The following is a 21,721-nucleotide window of genomic DNA, read 5'->3' on the forward strand; positions in this document are numbered from 1 at the left end:
AATGGAATCTTTTAGGTTGGAGAAGACTTTTAAGATCATCAAGCCTAACCCAATGTCAGATAGAGAATTTCAGCAGCACCAAGTCAGGAACCTTACTCAAGTTTCACAGCTTCTATCGCAAAACTAGGTACTGGAATATCTAGCTTCCCAATTGTTTGGACCTTTCCAATTTTTTTTCTTGGAATTCACTGTGAAATCTGAATTTAAGACAAGTCCAAAAAAAAAAAAAAACAAACCCACAATGACATTTTCTTTCACTTTTTGTCTCAAACAATTGAGCAGAAAATTTTTAGACTTTAAATTAATTTCTAAGTCAAGGTAGGCAACATTCTACTTTTCTTCCCTGTCTGTACCATTTTGGAAGTGAGAGGAATATCCATTTGCTGCCTCCAGTGTTCTTTTAAGATTAGTTTATCTAGCCCCAGCAAAAAAGGAAACACATTTGGCATGAAACTAGACTCTAGGCCCTAAATATCACATATACGCATACAAGATTTTAAAGAAAAGGAGAGTTGACAAGCAAATGCCTAGAGTGTCTGTGTAAATGGCATACTGTTTGTGGCTTTGTGAAGCAGAGCATCTTGGTGTTTGCGACTATTTCCTTAAAGGCAAAGCTTTTGAAGAATTTTTTTGCTTCTACTTAGCCCAAACTACGCACATAAGAGATATGTACTTGTACAAACACATTGTTAAGACAGCTAATGAATTTGTGGTTAAGTGTATATGGTAGTAATCTTCACAGGAATGTTCATGATCCACAAAGATTCTATGGCAAATGGCAACGTCCCAAAGAGAAAAAAAATGAGGAAATTTTACCATAGGTAATTTGATCCAACTTTTTTATGCACAGGACAGATAACTGCTATCCTTCTTATAATATTGATATTTTTACGTAACATCAAGTGGTTGAAGAGCACAAATACTGTTTTCATTTTCTTTTGCTAATAGAAATGTCTTTTCTTTTTATAACTTAGAAATCACCACAGAGGTGTAGAACTCCAGGTTTCAAATATCAAATGTAACAAACTGCTACATAGAAATAAAGCTAACTAGACAACATAAACCAAATTCATAACAGGAATGGACGGTTCTCTTATTACTTCTATCAACACAGGGCCACTGGTCACTTACAGTTATCACAGTGTTATGACATTTGATACAGTCTGTATTGTGATACTCACTTCACATGAGGTACCATCATAACCTGGGGGACAATCACATAACTCCACTGGAGATGACAGCATTCTCCCGGTTGAAGAGAAGTCAGCAGCCTCGATGCTAACACCACTTAGCCTAGGTGTAACAGGAATAAACAGTAAACACAGTGAATTAGACAAAACAGCATACACTGACATCATTTGGCTTGCTTATGGGTTTTAGCCTTTCTTTTTTCTATTTAAAAATGAAAAGGTATTCAAAGTAATCTATTTCTCCTAAACTATATTTATAGGGTTGTAACATTTTTTGATAATCATGTGAGTGAGACTATGGTCAGACATACATTGATAAAAATAGATTTTAAAGTCTCACAGCACTGTGTCAGAAGGAGGGCTATTCCTGCCCAGCAAGCTGTATGTTGCAACTTGTGTTACGGCTGTATATAGAAAGAATTTGACGCCAACCAATGTTTTCAAAATTTTTAAAACACTACTCCAACTTTCTAAAATACTATCTTTGGTTATAAGGTATTTCTATTTTGGAGAGCCAGCCCCTGTTAAAAAGATCTCAGCTCTGTCCAGGAGAATCTAATTGTTAAGTACATCGAAGAAGATATCCTACCATTAGTCCTATTAATTTTCCCAATGACAGAGAAGAGACAGTTGGAGATATTTCTGCTCAGTGCATCCTATGGAATCATAATCTATCTATATTTCCAATTCTTATAGCCTAACAAGAATATTACCACTATTCATGGCAATAGCAATTAGTCCTAAAATGAGCAACTTCCATTGTATAATTTTAGGCAAATGGAAGATGGGAAAAAAAAGTTTAAAATTACAAAAAAACCTTCTTGCCTAAAGAAAGAAATGCTAGAACTCTCTCCTCTTGTTTAAACAAAAACTAAACTTGAGTTTTCTTAAAAAAAAAAAAAAAAGAAATATGATGAAGAGAGACAAAAAAAAAAGGTTTTATAAGCCTACAGGTAAAATGCCAGCCAGATATATTTTACTCCAACAGTATCACTCGAGGAAACAAGCTGGAACATGGTGATTTAATTCTGGTTAGAATTCAAAAGAAACAGTAGGAGATTATAGAGGCCCAATGACATCTACTTTCACTCACCAATCTCAGTAAAGTGTTTGATTACCAGGGTGACTTGAAAACCTTCTTCTAATGTATCTTTTCACAGAAAATATCCTTCTATCACCACATGTACTTTGTTAAAAAATAATCAATTTTCTTTCAAAAGCATAAAGCAAACGGAAACTTCAGAAAAACAAACGTTGCCATGACTGGGTATATAACTAGGCTTTGGGGGGTACAACCATTGGAAATTATGCAGTCAGAAACTTGAATCTAATTTGTTAATACTAAAACCTCTGGAAAAAGATTCTTGAAACGCTTTTGAGAGAATAGTGCCTGTTCTTATCTAGGTTCACAGGGAGATCTCTCCCAACAAGTAACAGATCTTGGAACAAAGAGAAGCGTTTAAACACAAATAATACAGCCAGCATTAGCCCACATTCATATTCACTGAATTGTTCCAATTTTCATTAGATTCTGTTACTCACTAAATGAGATTTTAGCGTGTTTTAACAGTTTTTAGCATTAACAGTTACACATCAAAGAAAGCTGCAATGATTTTTTTTTTTTTTCCATTTTGATGTTGCAGTTTCAATTCCTTGATACCATTCCGCATTCATTGAAATATGTAATGCTGGCAGTAATGGGACACTAGATCCTGGAGATGCACGAACAATTTGAGATTCAAAGTCAAGACCAAATATTTAAGCTGACTGCTACTGTCAGCAGGCAACTGTTGACTTCTAAGAACAAACAAGATTAAAAGGGAAAAGGACATTTCAGGCAGTATATTGTCTGCTGTGCCAGACATCTGAATCACATTAGCTACATAAAACATAAGAAGTACTGATCCAATCATTGCTCATTTGCCTTGAACTTAATTCTGCATATAGAAGTAAATCCTCTGACATTCCTTCTCTCTTTCTGTTTGCATCTAGCATCAACTCTACATATAGCTGCAAGCAATACATTACCTTAAGCACTATATTATTTACTGTTATTGGCCACCCTGCATTATAAACCTAAAGAAACAGTGCTACTAATCCTTTTTGAATCACAACTAGCAATATTAGATTAAACAACTTGATACAAGAGAGTTGCCTTATCTTGGCCCATTGCTTCTACCATAGATTGACTCTATTTCAACAGTTCAGAAGATCTGTCAAGTTGAAAACAGTTTCTCAAATTAAACACAGAAGCTGTAATAACTTTCAAATTGATTGCTGCATTCCTATGTTCTCATTTTTGTCCTACTTGATTATGTAAGAGAATGTCCATTTGACGAAGCTTCCTAGTTGTGTCATAGAGTCCTAGCAACTTTCTAAGCTTAAAATGACCCACAAAATGCTCTCTAAAACATGCTAAAGTCTAACTCATCATTAGTGCATTATAAAATCACTGAATTATAGGAGTTGGAAATGACCTCTGTGGACCACCAAGACTAAAGCAGGTTCCCTATAGTAGCTTCCACAAGATAATGTCCAGATGGAACTTGAGAAGACCTTCCTCAGAAGGAGCCTCCACAGTTTCTCTGCGCAGTTTGTTACATACAACATATACAATGTTTAGTTAACTATTGTAGAGCGCTAATAATTAACTAATGTTTCTAGCTGGTTAAATTAAACAAGGATAAAAATACTTAACTTGAAGTTCTTACCAACTGGAAACAATTCCATTGAATTCCCAGGTTTCTACATAACTGCAAGTTGATTATAGTGCCTCCATTCTGGTCTGGTCTTAATCACAGATTATAACAGCACCCTTTTAAATCCTGACAAATACAACTATTTTTCCTTACTCATTTTGAACATTTTCAATATTTAAATGAGCAGGTTTTCTAAATAAAGCAAACAGATTATTATGTTGCATGATTCTACTGAAGATGATGAGGCAGGGACAGTCATCTGTAAAGGATCTAATAACTGTAATATTTCTGTCCCTCTGCTAGACTTTTACTCTCTGAGAGAAATATCAATCTGACTACCACACCCAAATGTTTATATAATAATTTAGTTCAAATCTACTTATATATTAACTCATTTAATAAAGTTCAGTTCTAAGCTGTTTCCTTTGCAAAAATGTCTTCCCTCGGAGCCTACCTTTAGCAGTGCAAAGGGGACAGAATAATGAGAAAATATTTTTTTTTTCATAATATTACAGTTATGAGCACAGCTTTGTGCCTGGTATGTTTTAGCACAAGTTAAAGTCAAATAGAAAATAAAGAAATCAGATTGGAGCATGCACTGGAGATCAGCAAAATGCCTGCAATGCCTCAAATGCACTGTTCAGAAATTAAACTCCATACAGTAAATTCCACTCAAATGGATGAATTTATGATTCCTCCAGTGAAATTAAAGGTGAAGAATCATTATTTCATTATGACTAAAATTTTACACTGGATCTTAGAATCCTTAGAGTTTAGAAGAGACATTTAAAGGCCATTTCATCCAACCCCTCTGCAATGAACAGGGACATTCACAGCTAGATCAGGCTGCCCATGGCCCATCCAGCCTCGCCTTGAAATTCCCCATCGACAGGGCACCAACCACAACTCTAGGCAACCTCTTCCAGTACCTCACCACCCCCACTGTAAAAGACTTTTTCCTCATATTCAACCTAAACTCATTAAGTTTGAAACAATTTCCCCTTGGTCTACCACAGCAGACTCTGCTAAAGAGTCTGTTCTCTTCTTACCTATAGCTTCTTTTTAGATATAGTAAGGCCACTATCTCACCTTACAGCCTTCTCTTCATCAGGCTTAACAGCCCCAGCTCTCTCATCCTGCCCTCACAGGAGAGGTTCTCCATTCCATGGATCATTTTTGTGGCCCTTCTCTGGATTCACTCCAGCAGATCTATGTCTCCTCTCTACTGAGGACTCCACATCTGGACACAGTCCTCCAAGTGAGGTCTCACCAATGCATAGTAGATGGGCACGATCAGCTCCCTCAACCTGCTGGCCACATTTCTTTCAATGCCCAGGATACAGTTGGGTTTCTGGGCTGCAAAGGCATGTTGATGGCTCACGTTCACCTTCCCATCCATCAGTAATCTTAGATCTTTTTCAACAGGGCTGCACTCAATCCTTTCATCCCCCAGCTTGTATTGGTAATGGGGGGTTGCCTCAACCCAGGTGCAAGATCTTGCATTTGGATTTGTTTAATCTCATGAGGTTCACCTGGTGGTTCAGCCCACTGCTCAAACTTGTTTGTCTTCTCCCCCATTTAACCGGAATAAGAATCCTGACAGCAATCAATAAAATGTGTTTACTTTAGAACAAACTATTTTCAGAGGCTTCTATGTATGCTGATGGTAATCATTGTAACACATTTGCCATTGCATTCTTTTTTGGTAAATATAAAAACATCAGAGGGACTACTAGATGTAGCAATAATTTAAAACCATCTCAAGCCAACAAGGTACTCTCAAAATTATTTTAGCCCTTCACTGAACCTCTTTTAAAATCAACATATTTAATAGACCAACATTCTAGAGTGTAATGTCACCATATCTAGAAGATGACACCACCAATTTGCAAAGCACAAATTGTTTTGCAAGGAGCTCTTCCTAAAGAATATTTTCAATACATGTTTCTGGCAAGTTACCAATAATACATCCCTAAAAGGTTCAAAAAGCTGTGTATGAACCAGAGTACATGACAGACTACAAGTACCACATATGGCCAAATGGCTAAAGTAGTTATCTTGGGTGCAGGAGGCAACATGTGGTCTTCCAGTAACAGGTTTGCCACCTCTTCCTTACAAGGTACAAACTACAAACTGTGCCAGTTCTACACAGCTGTGCTGACCATCCCATGTCCACTGCTATATTCAACAATACAAGCAAGGTGAAGTCAATACGTGTCTAACAGTGTATATTCTTCCCACATTTTAACTGCTTAGCCAAACTATTTGTTGCTGGAGAGCTCCTTTTCTCATCTTAGTGCAACTGTTAGTATACAAATGTATGTAAACCCCTAATAGATGAAGTTTGCATTTTCCAGAATACTTAGTAAAACCTCTCACCCAGAGTTACCCATACACTTTTCATTCAAAATAACATAAAAGCCCCTATCATACATCTCAAAATTGTTCAAGCTATCTTAATTCAGAAAATTCTGAAAAATGCTTTTATTTATTCTTTTTTTAAATGACAGTGGAATGGAGAAACTGTCCTCTTTGAACTCCCATTAGTCTCATCTGTAAACTGTTCTATAAACTGTTTATTAACAGCTTTTCATTATCTACTCCTACTGAGTAAGGGATGAGCTATGCCCTGGTAGTTTGACTGTCCTTGAACACCAGGGTGAGAAGGTTCTGGGACATGTAAGCTCTTCAAATTGGGTTGCAATAGTTCAGGCTGATGACCAAGTGAGCAAATTAGGGATAAGTTTGACCCAAATTCAAGACTACAATGAACTGAAAACTTATTTATAGAGATGTAATTCACACTAATAAACCACAGAAATGAAAAGAGCCTGAAGAAAATGAATTGTTTTTGCAGTGGAAAAAACTTATAATGACAAAGATCAAATAAGTAAACTACACATTATTAACAAAAACTGCCTTTCAGTTTAGGATATATTTAGTTACCTAAGCATTTAAATGGTTATTGGATTACTTAAAACTTTTTACAGTGGCAAGAATTGTATCTATTCTTTCAACAAATAGCCACTAAAATACTATCAACTCCCTCCTTCCCATATTGCCTCATGCCACAGAATCAGGCGAAGCAATTCAGGTTTCATGACTTATGAGTAGAAAGTTACTACACAATCAATTTTGTTGCATATCTTTTAAAAATTATTATTTATGCCACTCAGTCATTAATGTTTAGGCAAGAGTGCAATCAAACAGTATCAGGACAGAGGCTGTCTTTTAGCCCACCAGAAAAGTTCCACTTAGAAGAATTTTGCTTGTGCACTTACGAGAATTTTAAATGCAATATGAGATTTGTACCTTGCTGTAGCCACTGAGATAGAACAGGCAAGTAGTTTCTTATGACATTTCATTTTTTCAGAAGGCTAAAAAAAATTCACATGAAATCATGGTTCTAGCAGTCCAGGCAGCAATCTTTGGGATTAACCATTTCTGCATGTGGTACTCATAAAAAAAAAAAAAAAAAAAAAAAAAAAAAAAGAAACAGAAAGCTCCCCTCTAGCTGCTTGGTCAGCTTAGAACTTTAGAATGTTATGCTCTGGTAGTGCCACTGTTAATGTGGCCTTCTATGACCACTAAATTGGGAAAACAATATATAATCAATATATAATTTCTTACTTGGACATGTCATCACTATGTTTACTGTACACATGGGGATTATAGTATTTACAAAATACTCATATTTATGGAGCTGTTTGTCAATGATGTCTTAACATGTTGTCTATATGATCTCACTTTCTTATACTGTTGATATCCAAAATGAAAAAATGTACTACCTGGTTGAACATGTGAATAAATGTTGTAGATTTAATGGTAATAAACCAAAGCCTGTTTTAAAGGCCTGTTTTCTTCTGAAGAGAGAAAAAACAAGTATTTTGAGAAACTGCCTGTAACACTGACATGATTCCCCCATTCACCTGTAGATGGCATTCATCCCATAGCTGTATGTGGCTCTTATAAGGATCCTCTTTATGTTTGCTAAGACAGTCATGAACTCCCTCCTGCTGACTGGAACATCAGTGCCATGCAAAGAGAAAGATTCTGGTTTCAGCACAATTTCTTCAGTATGCACTTCAGAAGGCTGCAGGAGAATTCTGCCTTTTGGAGAGCTGATTCTCAAATCACCTCCTCCCTAGAGAGAGACATAAGAGATTTATATATAAAATGAATTATAAAAAACCTCTATTATTGCAGTCATCTGAGGTAAAGGTTTTATTAAATAATATATATTTTTATAAGAGTAATGAATATCAAGAATAATATTAATCCTTCATAAACTGAAATGGGCTTGCCTGATTAAGCAGAAAGTCAAGTCAAATAAACTCATACAATTGTGAGCTGCACATAACAGGTTTGTTGAAAGGGCATAGATGTAAACTCAGCCAGTCACACAGAAAATAGTTTTATAAACTACTGGAATATTGGTAGATAGCCATTAAGATGCAGGAGATTTTAATTCTTTAAAGCATGATGATTTCCTGATACTATAAATAAGCTTATGTTACATGAACTCTACAGTTTTGGGGTGGTTGTCACTCAACAGGATTAACACTGAACATATGAAAGAGCAGGCAACTTTCCCTTTCCTTCTTTCTTGCCAGTCACTACCTCTATAATGACGTCAGGTTGGATCATCAGTTGAGCTGCCTCTTCTTGCTTTGTAAAATCATAAGAGACTGTGAATTTCAGAAGTCCTCCAGCAGCTGTTACCTAGAAAGAGAAAAAAAAAAAGGACATGAGAAAAATACAGTTAACTAACTAATTAAACAGCTTTAACTGTTTGAGGGCACATTCATTTTAGTGACAGCATTTTCAGGAAACAGACTTCAGGTGAATAAAATCATAGGCAGAAACCTACAGATTATAGTTATATGGACCACTCCCTTCTCACTAAAGGGTCTCAGACACTTTTGTCTGTGCTTACTGAAGAGTGCAAATTACTCACACGCACTAACAGCCCTAAAATCTATGAAAATTTTCACTTGATACTGACATCAGGTTTTCAGTACATTTCAGTTTTATGGTTCTCATCTAGGCTTGCCCTCTACATCAGCAACCTGAGCAACCTTTAAGAGATTCAAAAACTTCAGTTTTGTTGGTGGGACAAACAACCAAAGAAGAAACAAGCCTAGTTATGTTCTTCTTAGAATGAACTATAGCATAAATGTAAGAATTTTCCCTCTTGGAGTCAGATGAATTTACTTTAAATTTATGATCCAGTCCTTCACATAAGTTCAATTGATCTTTCAGAGCAAGAGGTCATCAACCAGACTAATTCAAGTCATAACATAGCTTTCCTATGCTCTCTTTGCACTCAAAACGAGGGTGCTGACACTGGCTTTGTCATGAAAAACTGGAAAACATGAAATAGTTTTAAGATGAAAATAAATGACCACAGACTTGAATGACAGTGTTCAGCATAAAAGCAATGCTGTTTTGTTTATTTTTGGGAGGCAGTATAATTAAATTAAAGGTTGCAAGGGCTATATTTTGTTTCTTAAATACAACTACCCCATACTTCATTTCCATATGAGCCTCATCTCAGAGAAATTTAAAATCATCGGGATCCTTCTGCCCTTCTGCCCATCCAGTGCCTACTGCTGACCAAAGAGCAAGACCATGAGTTTTCCATGAAGAGAATATATCGGACTACTCCTAAGGACTTACTATGCTGTATCTTGTACATCATTTAGATGGTTTGTATGTAGTAACAGAGAGCAGTGATAGTCATCAGCTTAGTTCAATGTTATTTTACAATGTTTCTAATTTAACAAGAACAAAAACCTCCCTGCATTTAAGAAATGGGTATCAACTAATTCTGAAATATTCTTTAAGGTAGAAAAATCCATGAAGTGCATCTGAGGCTGTAAAATGTAAATTTTACTTTAAATTGAAAAAAAATCCATGAAGTGCATCTGAGGCTGTAAATCAGAAAATTAACTCCAATTCATAATCCAAAACTTGGATGTTTAAGCTTTTCTAGATCTGTTTGGAATCTGGAATTGTATTCTGATTTCATTATGACACTCCTCAGACACATCTTTTAAAACATTTTTTTCCTATGTTGAAAACTGAGTACTTTATAATTCTAAGAGAAAGTTTATTTGAAGTACAGCAAAAAGATTCTGGAATTACTTTGAAATTTAGACACTTTAAAAGAAAAACTTTCACAGAATTTTATCATTTCTGTTTCAAGTTCAGACTAATTGCAAAGATTCAAGGAAATGAAAATATGGGAAAAATATTTTCTGGTTTTGGGAAACCTATAAAAATCTATGAATTGGAATCAGGACTGATACTGTTTTTCTCAACTATAGAACCTTTCCTTAGTAAACAAAAAATAGAATACAGAGAATTAATAGATCAAATGGAAAAAAAAAAGCTGAAAGAAAAGGTTCTGTTTTATAATACATTCAGATATAAAAGCCATCATTATAAACTTTGAACAAAAAATCTGTTACAAATACATAAACAGATAATAGCTTGAAGAAAGCCTGTCAGATTAAGATCTCTTAAATGCATCAATTTCTTAATAGACATCCAGTCCTTGTCCCAAGTACCCTGATCTCAGTACCAAAGACTGTAACATCACTTATTTTTTTCAGAAAAAAAAATTATCTTCAAACAGTAATGTTTTAGAAACTGATGCTTTGCTAAAAAGTAGATACCAAATCTAAGAATCACTTTATTAAATGCAAAAATTATTTAACAATAATAGACAGGAGATATATACGTATATATATATTTTTATGTATATACAGCAAATGATTAGTAGGTATGGCAAAGCATATAAGAATAGAGAATGACTATACACGTGATTGGTGCTACAGTGATTGTAAATGTGGCCATCAAAATATTCTTGCTTCTTGAGATTCAAAGGAGGTATAGCAGATGGAAGAATGTAAGAGAAGATACACAGCCTCTTTTAACTGCACTGATAAAAGCAATCAGGCTGGCCAGATACAGAGTAGTGCAACTCCAACTAAATAATTAATTACAAATAATAAAAAATCATCTAAGATAATTTGGCTAGCTAACTGTGAAAAAAAAATCCAAAATATTCAGGGAAAGTGCACAGAATTTATATAAAATAGGCAACTGACATTTATGGAAACTACATTCAGATTTCAACAGATGATAAGGCTGAAAGAAAAAAAGAGAGAAAAAATATTCCATAATAAAAGAATGACATTAGATATCTAGAAGAACACAACCTCTTCAAACCCCTTCTGTTTGAATAACTCAAGAAAATCATTATTACTAGCCTGCAACGCCTGTTTTGTCAAAGTTCGTTTTTCCTCTTAACACATTATGCAAGTCACTAGAAAACATACTGCAAAGGATGTCTATTTCTAAACAAATTGCAAATTCCTGATGGGAAGAGACACAACTGCACTTGCCTTCAAATAGGTATTCCCCTGGAATTGAATGCAGTTTTAAAACTAGAATTAGAAAACTGAAAATTCCATCTTGTCTTGGTTTTATGGTTCGATTCCTGGTCAGGAATACCCAGAACGCAGCTAGAGAATTAACTCTTTAAATCTCAATATACTACATGATATTATGGTGTTGAATATCAATAATATAACAGAAATCATAAAACTATGACACATCTCCAAACAGATAGCAGAACTTCCCACTGATACAGGAAGAGATTTACTCCAGAATGACACTGAGCAAAAATAAATGAAGGTAGATTTTGACTCACAAAAAGACAGATTTTAGAAATGAGTGGAATAGAAGACTGAACGAATATTAAGAATTTGGACAACATTTTCCATCCTCACTGTTAATGTTTCTATCAGAAATATAGTTAAGGAAGTTCCTACTAGTGAGATGAGTATTTCAAGGAAAGTTAATATTTTTATTAGATCTATACATCTGTAATACAGCTATAGAGCAGTAACATCATTTTTTGGAAAGACAAACCCTGACTGCTATTACTCTATCGGATAGATAGGCATTAGAACTATGCCAAGTGAACAAATGCCAGGAATAAAAAGAAAAAGAAAAACAGAACAAAGAGACTAAAAGAACAAAAATTTACAAACATCAATGGCCAGAACATTTCAAGTGGAGAATGCTAATACATGTACCATCAAATACAAGACCAAGAAGTTTCACAGCAAGCTGCCAATAGTGAATCAAGGTTAGGAGAGGTAACATTCTTTTATCCTAGGGAGCATTCTCAAAACAGACTAAACTTTTTTTGATATATCAGTGAATGTTCTTTAGCTTTCTGTCATTGTTATAAGAAACTACATGGATGCTCACTCTTTCTGTATCACATTCCTGATGGCAGTATCTACTACCAGATGCAATGCTGGAGGTAAAAAAAAATCATACAACATTGAGTTTAACATTCCTACTAGCCTTCTTGGATTTCCACGATATAGAGCTACAATAAACTGTCAAAGTTTATTTGGATTCTTTCACCTTCGCTAACTCTCTAGGTACACATTTATTTTATATCACATATTTCAGCAAATATAGAGATATTTGCTACCAGAACACCAGGTCTGACTATATGTACAAAATACTTTAGAAAAAAAGAAATATATCTCCCAGCTTATTTATTTTTTTGCAGCCAATTTAGTCCAGAATTGATTGGCATCTGTGTCACTGTGATATAATTTGACAAAGTGGTGAACTCTCAGTTTACCATCTTAACAGATGGCTCTAAATGCATATGTGTTCTTTTAACCAACCCACAAACTGCAGGAAATGGCCAAAAGTCTGCTTTTCCAAACTTAATTCACTTATGTTTCATGCAATATTCCATTGTTAATCCAGCTCTCATCCGGATTATTATCTTCTTTAGGAACAAGAGCCTGCTGTAAATTTATGATATTTAATTGTGTTTTGTTGATCTGGTCTTCACGTTGGTCACAGAGTGAAAGAAAGCAGAGACTAGAAAGGAATTCCAGTGAAATCTGCACCAAGAAAACATCACACTTTTATTCATTCAGTAAGTAATAGCTCACAGTAAAGATTGCATGTTTAGTTCTACTCAAAATTCAGTTAAATAGACACTCCTCTATTAGACAGACTTGAATTTAGATAGGATATAAAGGCTCTTCTGAAACATTATAGTAATATTTCCAATAAATCTAAGAGCAAAACAAGCATATTCTGTTTGAATGACAGTACAGTTGTGGCTTAGCTTAAAAAGATATAAAAAAAAAAAAAGAAAAAAACATTATAAGAAAAATTCCAACTCATTATTTTCTGTAATTGTATAAATGATGTTATGATACAGCCTCTTCAATTTTATTTTTTTTAATGTTCCATTTGACTCTCATAGAATTTGAATCTCATAGAATGGTGTGAGAGACCTCTGAGTCCATCTCGTCCATCTTCCTGCTAAAGCAGGGCCACACAGAGCAGGTTGCCTAGGACCATATCCATGTGGCTTTTAGAGATTCCACAACCTGTGAAAGATCTCCATCACCAGCATAATAAAGAAATGCTTCCTGATATTCACTAGCAGTAGAAAGAAGTCCCTGGTTCCTGTCAGAAATATATGACACATTTAGATTCAAAAATAACTGAAACATAAATAGAGAAAGCACACTGAAATGGAAAGGTAGCATATTCCAATAGCTGTCCCATAAATCATCCCTTATTTCTTGCTAAAATTCTAGTAAATCAAGATTAATCAGAAAATCAAAAGCTTTTTGACTTTTTGTCTTGTTGCTTTTTGCTTCTTGGTCTAGAATGAGCATTGAACAATTTTTGTTGCGGATGACTGTTGTCATTGTGAGCATAAAAATGATAATTCCAGACCCTTCTTGTTTCAAATGGTTTGTGACATGCAACACAGCTCAAATAAAATTCTTCATTTCAATGAATCTGCTATAATAATAATAATTATTATTTCAATGGAAAATATTAACTAATTAATAGCCCAGTGTCACTTTTACTGAAACACTATATTAGTATTACCTTGTATTATTTACGGGTCTCTTCCTTCTTAGACAAACAAGACTGTATTAACTGGAGGCAACAAAGAATTAGACATCTATATAATATTCAGCAATTCCTTGTGTTTAATGCAGAATTAAAAACATTTAGTGCTATCATTTTCCTGAAAGGAAAAATCTATAAAATCTCAGTTCCTAAAGAAGACGGGAACTGAAGGACAGCAGTTCTGCTATAAAACTTATGCTGCCACTTTTACTTATTTTGTAAAGTTGCTCTTTCTGAAATAAGTATTGAAAAAAAAAATAATGAAAATGTGATTCAAAAACTTGTACAGCCAGGTTATATGCTGTTTCCTGAAATGCTCTTATGAATGTACGCATTTACCCTACCAATTCTCAAATTTCTACCAACACTCCCAGAGAATGTCATAGAATCACCGAAGTTGGAAAAGACCCCCAAGATCATCCAGTACAACCATCCTCCTCCCATCAATGTTTCCCCACTAAACCATGTCCCTTGTTACAACATTTAAAGGTTTCTTGAACACTTGCAATTTCCTATCCCTGAAGAGGGGAAGCAGAACAGCCTAGCCAAACATTCCTGAAATCTAAAATCACTTTGCTAATGAAAAACCTTCAAGAATGTGTAATACACGGTCTCTTTTTTCAGTTAATTAACCATAGTAACTATATTATATAACCTTAGAAAAGTTACTTATTTTCTTCTTCCTTCTTTGCTTTCTGTGTGATCAAATGTCATTTCTTGATTGTGCCTCCTCTGTTGCTATTCTTCAAGCTGCTGAAACTAGATCAAGGGTTCAAATATATAAAGGACAGTATATATCCTTCTGGTATATATTATAACATATATACCATATAGGTATATTTAATATACAGTTACTGCTCACGCCTACTATTCTGGTAGCAAGATTCAACCTTTGCAAGTCCCTCAGAGTGGAAGAATGTCTGCTCCAGAGTATAATCATTAAGGGATATCTTTTTAAAATGTATCAAATACTTCATTAAAATTGGAGATTTCTTTCCCCATCTGAAAACAGCTAAACTGCAGAGAAAAAAATAAAATAAAAAGAACTAATTTAAACTCACCAGTTTCTGGCTTTAGCTTTACAACAGCTATTCTAATCTCAATAAGCATTAATTTAGCAGTGGCAGAATGGTTTAAAGTTATAGGTCTGGACAAAAATCCTGCTTATTCTTTCACTCTGTAGATGTTTCAAACAACTAGTGATGGAGACATCTTTCTAAATAACATATCCTCATCAGTTGTTTCTAAATTAAATCTGTTAACTTTACTGCTGGTCTTGTAGCTGTCAGTCTCATAACTAAAAGTAATTCTGATTTTACTGATAAAATGTTCATCTCCCAGTTTCATAGTATTCCAAAGGGACACATCATAATTACTGTAGACAAATCAATGAACGCCTTCTTGTAATTCTAAAATGAAATAGTAATAAGAACGTTTACATCTATGTTCAATTCCATTAAGGCATAAGGACCAACCCTTACCCTCCCATTTCTGGCTGTACACTTTCATGAATATTTAACCATGTACAAGAATTTGCATACTTTTGCAAAGCTAAAGAAAGCTCATATTTCTATGGCAACAAAATCCCAGCATGCAAGGATCACTAAAACAAAAAACTGCAGGAGCATAACACAAGAGCAAGTTTTAAAGACCAAATTAAAAGCTACTTTTAGTAAAAATACTTTCCTCCTTCTTGCTTTTGTATTAATGATTACTCAATATTTGCAACCAATATGGCTGAATACATGCAACTACATGATGATTTAAAATAAAAATCCATGAATATTTACTAAAATGTTAACTTGCTACTGAAAAAGCTTAACCAATGCAACTAGCAGCAAGAAATACTTAAATACCATCTCTTTGTTATACAAAGGCTCTAAGTATTCTTGGTATCTTCTGTACCTGTGTTTGTAAAACATCAAGGAATATAGCTTAGAAATGGTATTTCAACTGATAATGAAAAACACCTTAATTTTTAGCCAGTTCACTAGCTTGGTGGGATTTTCTCACCTCCTTCTTCTTAACCATTTTGCAACATTTCTATGAACAGCACTGTACCATGACAGTTGAACAAATAATTCAAAGCAACATATGACATAAACAGCTCTCTGAGATACAATAAGAAATTGAAACATATCATTGTTTCGAGTACAAAGGAGCTGTGCAACTGCAGTATGAGTTTTGCAAAACTATACCAGCATAAAGGATATGCTATTTTTAATATCTGCCATTGTTTTTAACATTGAAAGTGGGAGATTTTGAATGAAGTGGTATGTAAATATATCAGTATTTTGAATTCTTTTATTTCTAACAAAATGCAGGGATATGCAAAGACATTCCTCTCCTCTCTCAGTGGTGGCTTAACTTTTAATATAATAACACAACAACAACATATTCTTATTTAGAATATCATGGAGACCTCTAAGGATTCACATATCAAAATAAAAACAGTAAAAATAAACAGCTGAGTATTAAACAATGATATAGATATGTGTAAACATGTCTCTATGCTCTATAACTCACTGACACTAATCATGAAATAAATTAAAAATTCCTTGCATTTTGATTTGATTCTTCAAGGCATGGAAAACAAAGTAGTGAATCAGAAATCCTGTGATTTTTCCTGAAAATACTCTATTTTCAGTGAGAGCAAACTATGTGTTGAATTATTTTGCCTATAGAGCCAATGATTTCTCTTGATTAAATCCATTGCCACTTTACTGGCTTGTTAGTTTTGCAGCCTTTTTTCCCCTAAGCTTATTCATGACAAATTAACATAATTTTGAAAAATACCTGTTTTCTTCTAGAGGAAAAGCTTGCATGTGAAGTTATTAGAAATGCATGATTCATGCTAGTTAATAGTAACTAAATATATGTAAGTAACATAAAAAAAGCTATGAATTTTAATACTGTTTTACTCCAGGAGAAAATATTTTTCTGAACAGTACAGACAGCACTTAATTACTAAACATGCTTTAAAACAGAATTGAAAAAAGTCAGTGTTGTTAGATACTGTCATTCGTTTATTTTATCAAGAAAATAACTATGCACTTGTTATCACTAAACACTGTAATTAGCATATTATTCTCTCTTGAGGCAATGAATTAATATAGTCTAACATTGCTTATTCTCACAAAGTTGATAAAAATTAGTCTTTGAAAACTAAAAATCTGTGCAGCTTTTTTTTAAGTCCTAGAAAAATAAAAACAAGTTTATTTCTCCAGTTTCTTCTAAGGTTCTCTGAAAATCTTTGCAGAGTTTTTTTGTTTGTTTGTTTTTTTTCCCCATGAAGTTCAAATTATTTCCAATTCTTACATAATATCTTCTATAAAGAAAACTATACTTATTCTCAGAAGGCTGGAGGGAGGATGAGTAATCAAGCTATTGAGATTAGAGGGTAAAAAGAAAGGCAGTACACAACCGAACTGATCTCTAAGTGTGAGGAAGGAATGATGGCATTGCTTCATGTAACCTCCAGAAAAGAAGTTATTCCATCAACTTCAATTTGCCTTAATGGGAAATGGCAAAAAATAATAATAATAAAAAAAATTCATTAGTTAATTGTGAGGATAATCTAGCTTTATTATCTTTGTGATTTTTAACATTATTGTAGTTATGTTTTTATTTCCTTAAAGAAGAAAAAAACATAATAAATATTTTATCTCCTTAAATTACCCTGATCAGAAAAATTACATTGTTTTACAGTAAGACAATATAAGTTGCTGCTTACTGCCAGCTGTTCCTATAGGTTCATTACCTTCAATTTACAGACTAGAAGGAATATCTTTTCTAGAAAATCGTGTACTTAATCTTCTAGCAGAAAAAGTCTCTGGTTAACTTGCTGAAAGAATCAACATCAATCTTACATTGACATAAGCTCCAAGGAAGTCATAAACAATGAGATATATTAAAATAGAGAGTGTGAATGTGATTACTAAAACAAGAATTTTATTTTACGCAGGTAGGTAAAAGTTCTGCTGAGATTAAATGTTCTCAGGCCTGTTGTCTTCCTGCACTTCATTTGGGTATTTTTTAAATATTCTTGAAAGAGCTGTAATGTGTATTTAAGCGACTGTCACATGTTTCAAAGAAGGTCTCCTATTACTTTCATAAATACACTTCATAAAGTCAGATATTTATTTTCCTTTGGCTACAAAATACATTCACTGCACAACAAAAGAGCATGAAAACTATGCGATAACAATGTCCTACATATACTCTATTTTAATCTTCCAAAAATATCAGAGGCATCTAAAAAGTATTACAATCTTCATATCTTAGACAAAAATAAATGCCCAAAGTCTAGTTGTCCAAAAAAAATTTGAACTTATCATCATGTATATATAGGATGATTACAGGGTAGGAATTCATATGCAGCAGTGAAAACAAAACGGTGTGATTTTCTACTGAAAATTTATCTTCTGCATATTCACATTAATCATCTCAATTCAATACTGTAACTTTTGTATCTTCCCAGAAGATATACTAGACCTTACTAGCTACAACAGACCTCTTCAATTCACTTTCTCTATGAATGCTAACACATTTCTTACTCTTTCCGTTTTATGGAGACTGTTTAAAAAAGAAATTCCTCGACTTACATCTAGTACTATTTTATTATATTTTATCTGGAAGCTGTCACTATCAATATGTATACTTCACACTTTTTATGATGGGTAGCTTCCTTCTTGAAAAATATATCTTTCTAATTTTATCTGTTATGAATATGAAAGAAGGAAGAATAGATCTGTTATTTTTTCAGATAATGCCCTGGTTTAAAATCTTGGACCAAACTATGATTAGGATGCAGAAAAGACCATTGTCAGATTTAAATGAAAGAAAACATACACATAGATCCTGTAAGAACAACCAAGATAAGGAGGGAGATATTGGTATTGCAACTAACTAAGTGAAAAACAGAAATTTGGTGATGGACTGCAGTTCTTTTCAAGAACTCACAACTGGATATTTAATGATGCCCAGGTACAAGAGCTTAGCTAAAAGTGATCAGCTTAAGAGTTAGCAATGATGGATAGATATGATGCTCAGTCTTGGAAGTTTGGAGATATAAATACTACCGATGTGAATATCAGGTCTGAAGGCATTCCTCTGACTTTCTAAGACTTTGGTGTATTAATATTACCTGGCTGCCAGCTGTCCATCCTGCTGTGTTCTTACTGCTCCTTTTTAGCAGAACAGGGATAAAATAAGATGAAAGAGTTCCTGGGTCAAGATAAGGACAGAGATATTGCTCACAGGCAAAACAAACTCAACTTGGAGAAAATTAATTTATTGTAATGACTCTCACCTCCTCCCCTGAGTGGCACAGTGGAAATGGTTCTTGCTATCAGTTCCTAAGACTTCATCCTTCCTCATACTTTTCCCTTGCTCCAGAGTGGGTTACATCCCCTGGAATGCAGTCTTCCATTTACTCCTTCCCAACCTACAGTTCTTCAAGAACTGACACAGCATGGGTCCTCCAAATGCGGTGCAGACCATTAGGAACAGAATGTTCCAGCATGAGTCTTCAGGAAGATATCAGAAACCAAGCTTTCTCTTACAAAAGCTCTGACTGTACTATTCACAAAGCTTTTCTATATTAATTAGATAATTTAAGCCTTCACTAAAACACTAGTTGAAATAATGTCAAATTCTTAGCTTGATATATAGCATATAATTTTTCTCTTTGAAAGCAGTAAGGATTCTGAAGTTCATTTCTTGTGTAAATTTGATACAAAAAGTGATGCTGATTTGGTACAGCAGATCTAGACCAATAATTCCTTTTTCAGTAAGGGTATGAGATTATATATTTGGAACCATCAAATCTACCAGAATCAGGAAAATACGAGGTGTAAAACTGAAAACTTAGTAACTTCCTATGAAACGTGTTAATATTCAGACCAATATGTACCATAAATAGACTCAGTTCTTTCTTTTTTCTTTAAGTCTTAATTTGCTTTGGTCTATCTGCAGTTGAAAATCGATGGATATATCAATATCCTGTAATAACAATCAAAGATCCTTTATGACATTGAAACTGCAAGAAGTACTTTTATAGAAAAAAAAACCAAAAACAAATGTAGAATATAACAAAAACATCTGACACAATAACAATCTCATCTGAAAGAAGGAAAGAATAAACATGTGCATGAAGGTGTATATGTGTTTTTTTGAATTCACAGAACGTATTTATGTTTGAGATCCTCTCTATGAAGAAGATACACAGATTTTGCAATTAGGTGCTTCAAAATCTCTGACTATATATTCCCCTTGATGCCAGTAAAAGTTCTCATATATTAATTCTGTAAAGATGAGAGTATTGCCTACTGCAATGTCAGGATAAATATGTTTAACATGTATTAGCTGTAATATTTAAATAATGAAGTATTACAAAAGTCAAAGCAATTACTTTAAGTTACCTATTCGTCTCAACATGAATTCAGTTTCTAACAACTGATTGATTAACAATTTCTAACTTAAATCCTTGGAGAATGGAGAATGACAGTATTTTGTGTGCACTGGAGACTAGAATAATGATGAAATCATTCTTGCTTTCGGTGTTACAAGCAACAGTTCAACGAATAACTGCAATTTTACAAACTAAAACAGTACAGTATCAGAATAGAACTTAATTACATGCTCCAGGATCCTTAAACCTAAACAGCAGCACATGAATCTTGAGTTAAATAGAATTCAGGAATTCTTAATATTCACTACTACATATTTGATTTCAAAAATGTTTCTTAAAGGTTTTATCTTGGATTTCAACAGATAGACTGGAAAAACAATCTTCACTTTATATTTTAGCAAGGATATCAACCTTGAGTTCCCTTCAATATCTTTTGAATTTTTGATGTAACCATTAGCTATAAACTTCACAATGAGTCAATGAGTACATAGTTTATATATAATATATAAATACAAGGCCTTCTGAGTGTGATTAATGTGATTTATATTACAACATAAATTTTGTTTAGTTGAATGCATTTTTTCTTCCTTATTTTTGTTGGTAATCTATGTTTTCTGACTACTTCTAGCGTGAGCCTGGCTGCTAGATCTTAATAAAACAAGTCCTAACAATGTAAATTTTCTGCCTCAGTCTCAAACTCTTTAATATTTAGCAGGGTTTCATGCTGCCTTGGATTTAATGCAAATGGTGTAGACTGAAGTAAGAATTAACTTTATAGCTGGAAGATAAAACATGGATAAAAGAGCTATTACTTCACTATAGCATTAGGAGAAAAATGATTTAAAATGTTGAGCTTAACTTAGTGCTGTTTAAAATATGTGTTAAATGAGGACTGTGACCTACACAAAGTTATACAAGTTTCTAGTCACAGTAAGAACACACCATAAACTCTTTCTCAAATGTTAATCTATATTTAAATAAAACTAATGTAGGAACTTAATTATATAGTCAGGGAGTTAATTTGTCACAGCATCTATCTACAAGCTGGAAGTCCTTGATTTGAATCAGCAATGTGTTCCAGATCATCCACATTTAACTTGGTCAAAAGACAAATTCCCCTCCCCACTGCTGACAATAAAATGTCTTAGATTCACTTTTCTCGAAAAGTTACAACAGACAGAGATTACTTTCAATATGCTTTTCAGTCCCTCATAAGCATCATCCTCTAAACAGACATACGAATCCTTTTTCTTCACCTGCTTCGTCCCACCTGATTTTACTGGATCATCCATTATTAACTACTAATTAGAGTTTAAGAATGAGATTAAATCAGTTATGAACAGCACATACGTATACACAACAAAACGTTGTGCATTTCCTAATTCATTTAACATTTCATTCTTCTACCCAAGATTTTAACAGAACTAGTCTCTAAGCTT

The 21,721-nt window shown here is 33.8% G+C and overlaps 1 protein-coding gene across 1 annotated transcript in view; it reads right to left on the reverse strand.

Annotated features, from left to right (window-relative positions):
• The window catches only part of LAMA2 (laminin subunit alpha 2), a 329,486-nt gene that overhangs the window by 150,351 nt on the left and 157,414 nt on the right, over positions 1–21,721 (reverse strand). Inside the window, exons 13-15 of the mRNA XM_065733920.1 lie at positions 8,510–8,611; positions 7,819–8,033; positions 1,182–1,293 (exon numbers count right to left, since the gene is read on the reverse strand). Coding sequence (XP_065589992.1) covers positions 1,182–1,293; positions 7,819–8,033; positions 8,510–8,611 — 429 coding nt within the window. The remainder of the gene's footprint in view (positions 1–1,181; positions 1,294–7,818; positions 8,034–8,509; positions 8,612–21,721) is intronic.

Source organism: Cyrtonyx montezumae, unplaced genomic scaffold, assembly GCF_038088225.1.
Source record: "Cyrtonyx montezumae isolate F1298 unplaced genomic scaffold, pur_monq_1.0 scaffold_0, whole genome shotgun sequence".
Taxonomy (NCBI): Eukaryota; Metazoa; Chordata; class Aves; order Galliformes; family Odontophoridae; genus Cyrtonyx; species Cyrtonyx montezumae.